Genomic DNA, 8,553 nt, shown 5'->3' on the forward strand with positions numbered 1-8,553 from the left:
TTTTAGAATACTTTTTAACATAATGAGGAATTCCGCTGTTTTCTAATTTATTTTATTCTATTAGCGTACTATTTAACTAAGCAAAAATAAATATGGACATATATATTTTTTGTGCGTTATTTACAAAGATATGATTTTTCAAAGTTACATTTATCAAATACCGCGCCAAATGACTGTAATCAGTGTGTCACTTTTCAGTAGTGACGTCAAGAAACGGTTGGCGTTCTTACTTTCACTGACCTGACAAGAATCTATGGAATATTGCTTCGATTACTTCATTTAGTTGATCGTAATTTGCTCATTTCTCTGTTTGGTTGTTTTTACGAACGTTTCGATTTAGAAAAAACCTAGAAAGTTGACATAATCTCTGGTTGAAATGTCAAATTATACAAATTATACTCTTTTTTTTTATGGTCAAAACGTTCCTTACAAGGTGCGGGGGCTTTAAAGCGAAAACCGGAAATACTACACGTAGGTTTAAGGAGTGACGTCATTATTTACGATTTTAATATGAATACTATTTTTAACATTTTTTATTTATTTTTGCGTACGTTTTTGAGATATTTCATCCCACTTCAAAATTTTTAAATATTCACGTGTACACGAAAACATCTTTCAAAATTAATTCCGGGTTGGGCTGGAATTCTTCATAATGAAATTTGACGTCATACATGAAATTTTTTGATTGTATATTTGTAAATTGATTTTTGTATTAATTGATTTAATTTGAAATATGTTATCAAATTCTTGGCTAACTACGGATAAAAAAATCGTAGAAATAGCCATTCACGTCGTGCGCGTCTTGAATAAGTGTAGGTAATTTGTTCAACAAGGCACTGCTATTTATTTATTCATTCAAAATTACACTAGTTTAAATATTAATGAACTTATTTAGGCTTTTTAGGCTATGTTCGTGTCAAGCCACAATAAAAATACATGGTAAAATCCATTAGATTAAATTATAATGACATGTGATGCAATAGAATAACAATCTAGAAAAAAAGGTATAAGTAATAAATAATAAAATTCCAAAGAATACAATGCAAAAAAGATAATCAGAAATAATTTTTAAAATATAAATTATACAAATTAAGAATAACACATAATCAAACTTACAAAAAAAGGTATGTATACTGACTAAACGCTGTTCGCAGCACTGAAACTCAATACGCGGCGACGGAAAGTAAGAAAAAAGATTTCTTGAAAATAAAACTTACTTTCAAAAACAAATTCAATAGCTATGATTTCTATGATTGTTTGAGGATTGTCTATTACATTTTATTTAATCCGATTTCATCTGTGGGTCTGCTGTCAAGCATTGTAAGCAGTACGCGTCTCCATTTCGTGGGCAACGAATATAGAAATTGCAATATCATTGGACGATTAAACGAAGTTTTGACATTTGTATAAATCACCGCGTAAGTAACGATTCCAGTTTGTAAAGTGGAACAATATATTAATATATGATTTGTAGAGCCTCAACCGGCCAGGCGGCCCAACGACAGTGGCGAATTACAGCCAGACTTGAGAAAAATAACAATTAGCTATTACACTCACCGGGAATCGACCCCGGAACTCTCGGGCGTGAGGCGAGCGTCTTAATAAGGGGTGCATTCTTCCTCTCCTTGTCTTGTGATGGAATGATTAGCATTGTGAATTTGTAATGAAATATTATTAGCAATGCTCATACTGAAGTTGCTAGTTTTAAAGATTTTGAATGTATGTCAATCGAAATGTCTTGTCCCTTTCCCTTCTCTATGATTATCGAATGGAGCTTCTCGCTACTATCCGTGGGCCTGTTATAGGTCCTGTCGGATATACAGATCCGGTGGCTTTCAAAAAGAATTTCAAGGCCTTCAAAAAGTTTTGTAACCATTTCGGCGAATTGATCATGTCCAATCAATTTAATCCAGTCAGTGAAGAATTCACTTCCCTCTCTTCTCAATCCAATGAAGTACGAGGTTACTTTTTTTCAGCGCAAAGATGCTAAGGCCACCAGATTTCAGAAAGCTTCTTCGGGCGTCTTTTCTCGTTTGACAACCAGCAAATTTTCCGTGTATGTGGGCACCGCCAAGGAGACTTATGTACTGCCCACATACACAGAAAATTTGCTCGTTGTCAAACGAGAAAAGCTGCCCGAAGGAGCTCTCTGAAATCTGGTAGCCTTAGCATCTTTGTGCTGAAAGAAAGTAATCCAGAAGTACACAATATGTACTTCATTGGATTGAGAAGAGAGGGAAGTGAATTCTTCACTGACTGGGATTAAATTGATTGGACATGATCAATTCGGCGAAATGATTACAAAACTTTTTAAAAGCCTTGAAATTCTTTTTAGAAGCCACCAGATCTGTATATCCGACAGGACCTGTAACAGGGCCACGGATAGTAGCGAGAAGCTCCATTCGGTAATCATAGAGAATGGAAAAGGGACAAGACCACAGGATGTATATAGTCAATATTGGTTCTACGTTTTTGTAGACTAGAAATATTGAACATTGACTCTATATCGGCATAAGGATAATTACCTCTCTCTAGTCCAAGTATCCACGTTACTTTTCGAAGCAAGCGATGCTGGACTGATTTAACGTGATTTATGCGATTCACAAAGAATGGAGACCAGACCACGGAGGCATATTTAAGAAGAGGGCGAACAGTTGAGCAATAAAGAGTTTTGATTGTACGGACATTAGTAAAATCAGAAGATATTCTGTTAATGAAGCCAAGTAATATCAGTGATTGTATATTTATTTATTTAAACGCCTTTTAGGCTTTTACGTGTTTTTACATACATTTATATATATATATATAAACAAAGACAGACATGTATATTCAACACAGAAGTAGCAAAAAAAATATATTTATGATTTTTAGATGGAAAAGAAAAATATCGTCTTTTCATATTGGTATTAAAGAGGAAAAAACAGAAATGCATTTTTAAATATAACGACAGAAATGCATTTTACACTAAAAAGGAGCAAAAAATAAAAATTAATTATTGATCTCCTTTAGCAATATTTTGATTTCGTTAAAATATTTTTTGGACAATTTCTGTATTCCATGAAGGGATATCAATATTTAGATATTTTCAACAGAGATGAAGATAATAAGAAGGCTAGATATTAATCCAAAATGTGTCTGCGATTATTAAGGTCGACTCAACATGTTGTTACAAAATAACTGCAGAATGTAGAAGTAAAATGTAACACAGTGTATAAAGTGATCGCTTACTACAAAACAACACATCATATTCCCAGTATCGTTTAACATCGTATTACAACACGCAATTCGGTGATTTGAAAACATCACAAATCTTGATTCTTGCTTTTAGCATTTATTTTATTTTTAAAACAATTTTATTCCAGAAAATCATCAGATTGATCAAAGATTTACTTTGTTTCCAGTCTCGAAACCAAAATATTATGGAAATCGCTTCAGTCTATATAAAGGCCGAACCGGGGACTGGCGATGTAGAAGAAGATATTCTCCATTCTGGGGGAGGCCAGGAGCCAGGTTTTGCTACCGTGAAAGCTGAACCGGGGGCTGGCGATATTGACGGAGATATTCTCCGTACTGGGGAAGAGGCGCCATATCCTCCCAGCAGCGAGGAGCCGGGCGTCGCTACCGTGAAGGCTGAACCTAGGACCAGTACCGACCAGCCTAAGATAAACAGTGATATGAATATGGTCACAGGGATGGATATCAATTATCCCGACATTAAACAAGAATGTTTGGATTCCTCCCGTAAGAATGAAATTGCCTCAAGTAAGTAACACTTCCTTAAACATTTTCTGCTCTGTGATTACGTCTGTTGACTATGGATGATGGCATGCAGCAGATTTAAGACTTTTTTGCACCAAAAGCCAGGACGCCAAATTACACTTGTGAATTACAGCACAGAATACCCAGACTTGAGATTTTTTTGTCTCTTACCAGGAATCGAACCCGCAATTGTGTTATTTTGTGTAATACATCATCATCATCAAATCCTTATACCAGCTTGGTGGTGCACAGGGCACTACACTGTATAATAAAATGCAGCGTATCTCGATCATCCGTAACAATAATCAGTTCTACGCTTCAGGTGCCTGTCCAGAGACAATATATTTTTTTATTTATTTTACAGAAACAAGCAGTCGACAATGATATAATAACATAAAAAAGATACGGTTTAAAGGTAGACCAGATAGAAGCCGGACGAAAAATCCAGAAATAAATAAAATGAATTTTAATATTTCCTGATAATCATTCTTTTTGACAATTTCCTCTTGTTGACCTGTTGAAAAAGGTTCTAAAACACTTCATCATGTTTCAATTTCCATTTATTTATTGTAATATATACGTCGTTTAACAGTTACATTGTTTTTGTTTCAGGTTCACAAGCAGTCCATCGATATTTTGCCTGTCCAGAGTGTCAATATAAATGTTCACAAGAGAGTAATTTGAAATCACACATGTTAACTCATACCGTTGAGAAACGATTCTCGTGCTCAGAGTGCCAGTATAAAAGTTCTCAAAAGAGTCATTGGAATTCACACATGTTAACTCATACAGGTGAAAAACCATTCTCGTGCACAGAGTGCCAAAATAAATTTTCTCAGAAATCTGCTTTAAATAGACATATCCTACTTCATACCGGTGAGAAAACGTTTTCATGCTCCGAGTGCCAATTTAAAAGTTCACAAAAACGTTATTTGAAATCACACATGTTAATTCATACCGGTAAGAAACCATTTTCATGCTCAGAGTGCCAATTCAAAGGTGCACGAAAATGTCATTTGAAATCACATATGTTAACTCATACCGGTGAAAAACCATTCTCATGCTCAGAGTGCCGATTTAAATGTTCACACAGAAGTACTCTGAAATCACATATGTCAACTCACACCCGTGAGAAACCATTCTCATGTTCAGAGTGCCAATTCAAATTTTCTCATAAACGTTCTTTAAAATCACATATGTTTACACATACCGGTGAAAAACCATTCTCATGTTCAGAGTGTCCATTCAAATTTTCACAGAGAAGTTCTCTGAATGCACATATGTCAACTCATACCGGTGAAAAACCATTCTCGTGCTCAGAATGCCAATTTAAAGGTGCACGAAAATGGAATTTGAAATCACACATGCTTACTCACACTGGTGAGAAACCATTCTCATGCTCAGAGTGTCAATTTAAATGTTCGTATAGAAGTGCTCTGAAATCGCATATGTTAACTCATACCGGTGAGGAACCATTCTCATGTTCAGAGTGCCATTCAAAATTTTCTCAGAAAGTTCAATTGAAATTACACATGTTAACTCATACTGGTGGGAAACCGTTCTCATGCTCAGAGTGTCAATTTGAATGTGCACATAGGAGTACATTAAAATCACACATGTTAATCCATACTGGCGAAAAAAGATTCTCCTGCTCCGATTGTGAATACAAGTCTTCCAAAAGAAGTGACTTAATTGATCATTCATTAAATCACATTGGTGAGAAAGTCTTAACTGTGAAATTAGTAAAAATGTATTAAGTCAACAATATTTTGAGTTTGTCCAAATTTTTGTAGACAAGGACTGGATTCAACTCCCTGGGGAGCTGTTAACGTTAACATTAACGTATTACAACACAGTTGAAAAACATTTTAAATAAGGCAATATAGAAGTCTAGGCATCTACAGGGCTTATGACTTGTCATTGGCTGGTTTAAGTGGCCACTTTACACACTGTGTAACATTCACCATCCTGCCCATATTTGAACATCTATATTCCTTCAGTTCTTTCATCTGTTGATGTTTGTGAAGTTTAAGAGCTGAAACCTTTATTTATGCGGGTGAGATTGATCTAATTGAATTATTTCACCTACATACTAGGCAACGTAAATTAATGTTACACAGTGTGTAAAGTGGCCACTTAAACTAGCCGATGACAGGTCATAAGCCCTGTAGATGCCCAGACTTCTTTATTACCTTTTTTTAAATGTTCTTCATCTCTGTTGTAATATGTAAATATATGAGGTATAGGTAAAGTGTTATAGGTACTATTTTATTATACATTATCTAATGAACTGTAAACTAAGTTTTTTAGGCCAAACCCGGCTTTATCGCTCTCGTGACATCGTCAGACTGGTAAAGCTTGTAAGCGGCTTCTCATCATCACCGCTGTCATTCCCTTTCAGCATATTATGGTTCATAGGGCACTGCATTGGTACACCAGTTGCAGGTTCACGTGATCATTGTAGTTACATGATGTAAGACGATCAATCCTACCCTTCAGGTTCCAGTCTAGGGACAATGAAATATTTTTGTCAACAATGAATCGGGTTGTGGTCCCGTGGCTAGTGTCTCGGACTCGCGGCTCAAAGGTACATGGTTCGAATCCCACTCCGCCCCAACTTGATTCTCATTTTCTTATAGTGAGTTATTTACAACTCGTTGAAAATGGCCCTCGAAATTAAATATTTGGGTAAATCATAAGAACGCAAATATTTCTTTAAAAAAAAAAAGGGATGAAAAACATTTTTGAGAAGGGAACATGGGAGTCTAGGCATTTACAGGGCTTATGGCTTGTCGTTGGCTGGTTGAGGTGGCCACTTCACACACCGTAACATTTACTGTAGCGTAAGAAGCAAAAATTCTGAAACTGCTCAATACATATTATTTAAGAAAAAATTGCATCAATTGTGTTCATGTTTTATCTTGGCAATAAATACTATTAAAAAACATATATTTTTATTTTATTTGGGAAATCAACAGTTCTATACACATATTTTTAGTAAATAAACTGATATAGTGTATAAACTCAGAACTAATAACAGATTTCCACAAAGTATGCAAGGTTAGTAAAGAAAATATTTTACATATCAAATAAATACATATAAGTTTATACATATGAAAATGTTATTTTCATGTACTCGTAAATATTTTTCAATAATCAAAGAAATTTAAATTGTGCGGGATTACGACAAAGATGCTTGAGAGAATAAGGAGGGGAAGAGAGATGTACATATTTATTATTATAATGTCTACTAAGTTACATAATGCATTTTTAGTGTAAATTTTAAATCCGACAGAGTGATGTTTGTGTAATCTATATCTTTAAATTTTGTATTTATGTATTATGTATTTTGTAAAAAAAGCATTTATAAATATTTGCTTACCCGAAAAAAATTTATTTAATACTACCATAAAAATGTTAAAATATCCAAACTTGGACAGTCTCGCGGCAAATGTTATCGTAAAAATATTATTTTTGTTCAATTTTCCCTTAATCTGTGGCTATAGAACATCTTTTCCACATAGGGGGTTTGAATTTCCAAAAAATTAAAAATCGAACCAGCCTATTTTCCATATAACCCATCTATCACTCTCATCTCTGACGTTCTGAGCAGTTATTTGATTTTTCTACAAAACGCGTATAATTTGCTTGTTTTTGTAGAGGAATTTGACATTTGGCACAACAAAAGACATAGACAACATAGACAAAGATGTCACGTGGGTAGCGTTCGGTCATTACCAATTACTGATCGTCTATGGCATTTCTTGAGAGATTAACGCACCTACCTGCTTTAGTATTTTCTACTATTACACCTATTTTATCCACCCAATAATTATAAAATTGATTATAAGTTATACAAAAGAAATAATCAAGTCGGTAAATAAGCATTTGATACCAAGAAACTAATTATTTAGTTTTTAAACTGATCGTAACTGCAACGGCTAAAAAGTTATTGGCTGTAAAAAAAATTGAATTTCAAAATTAGTTTCATTATTTCAATTGATCACAATCGATTTGTGATTTGAATCGGGTTGTGGTCCAATTGATTATATTCGGTTTGTGAAGGAACGCTTATATTTCTGTTTACAAAAAAAAAAACACGTCACTGCGTATTAAATATTGTTGAATAATTCCCTTTCTGTCATTTACAAAAATAATCATAAAACTTATGGCTGTTGTAAAAAAAAAAAGATATAAATATTAAATTTTTTAACTTAATTTCATCAGTTTTTCTACTTGGTTTTTCGTATTTTTTATAATTTTTTTTCTCTCTATCTATACACCATGATCGGTCTGACAAACGTTTTGTACATCCGAATTATGTTTCCAATATTCATGTGTTCATTGTACTATACGACATTTCTTAGGCATCCAGATGTTTACTAACTGAGATGGATATGTTCTCATCATAATTATGGCTGCATCATCTGCATGGCGTGTGATGTTAATGACCTTATCTCCCTTAGTAGATTCACTACTTTTATTTATTCTTAAAAGCGTTTTTTAATATATTTATTCTGCTTGTGTTAGAAAAGGTTCAAGGCGTATATATTGTGGTGCTATATTTAGTTATAAAGGTGCTAAACTTGCTTTTTTTCTTTGTTGTTCTCAATATGTGTTATTTTCTAAGTGTTAATATTATTTATGTCCCGAATTGAGTTGTTGTAACTCCTGGGAACGTAATTCAACGTATTTTACTTGTAAAATACTTTGTGCTATATGATTTAAATATATATAAAAAAAAAAATCCATACCATGAAATATGGCCAACATCTTTAAGTGCAACTGACATGA

At 33.9% G+C, this 8,553-nt stretch overlaps 1 protein-coding gene across 2 annotated transcripts; it reads left to right on the forward strand.

Annotated features, from left to right (window-relative positions):
- The first annotated feature begins 1,301 nt into the window (after positions 1-1,301).
- LOC148279769 (uncharacterized) lies at positions 1,302-6,706 on the forward strand. 2 transcript variants are annotated; one of them, XM_088229433.1, is made up of 3 exons: positions 1,302-1,418; positions 3,402-3,762; positions 4,372-6,706. In XM_088229433.1, the coding sequence occupies exons 2-3, from the start codon at positions 3,420-3,422 to the stop codon at positions 5,514-5,516; spliced, it is 1,488 nt and encodes a 495-aa protein (XP_088085559.1). In that variant the 5' UTR covers positions 1,302-1,418; positions 3,402-3,419; the 3' UTR covers positions 5,517-6,706. The 2 variants fall into 2 exon arrangements, with proteins under 2 accessions (XP_088085559.1, XP_088085560.1); XM_088229434.1 differs by lacking the exon at positions 4,372-6,706 and adding an exon at positions 4,124-4,240 and having other exon boundaries at positions 1,315-1,418.
- The last annotated feature ends 1,847 nt before the right edge of the window (positions 6,707-8,553 follow it).

Source organism: Micrasema longulum, unplaced genomic scaffold (assembly GCF_059751315.1).
Source record: "Micrasema longulum isolate JH-2025_06_02 unplaced genomic scaffold, ASM5975131v1 h1tg000673l, whole genome shotgun sequence".
NCBI classification, from domain to species: Eukaryota; Metazoa; Arthropoda; class Insecta; order Trichoptera; family Brachycentridae; genus Micrasema; species Micrasema longulum.

What these genes read in the sequence shown, in the direction of transcription:
- LOC148279769 (XM_088229433.1), top strand. Translation starts at nt 3,420, where the DNA reads ATGGAAATCGCTTCAGTCTATATAAAGGCCGAACCGGGGACTGGCGAT. An exon ending in TAAGAATGAAATTGCCTCAA is followed by an intron (nt 3,763 to 4,371) that starts GTAAGTAACACT and finishes TTTTTGTTTCAG; the next exon opens with GTTCACAAGCAGTCCATCGA.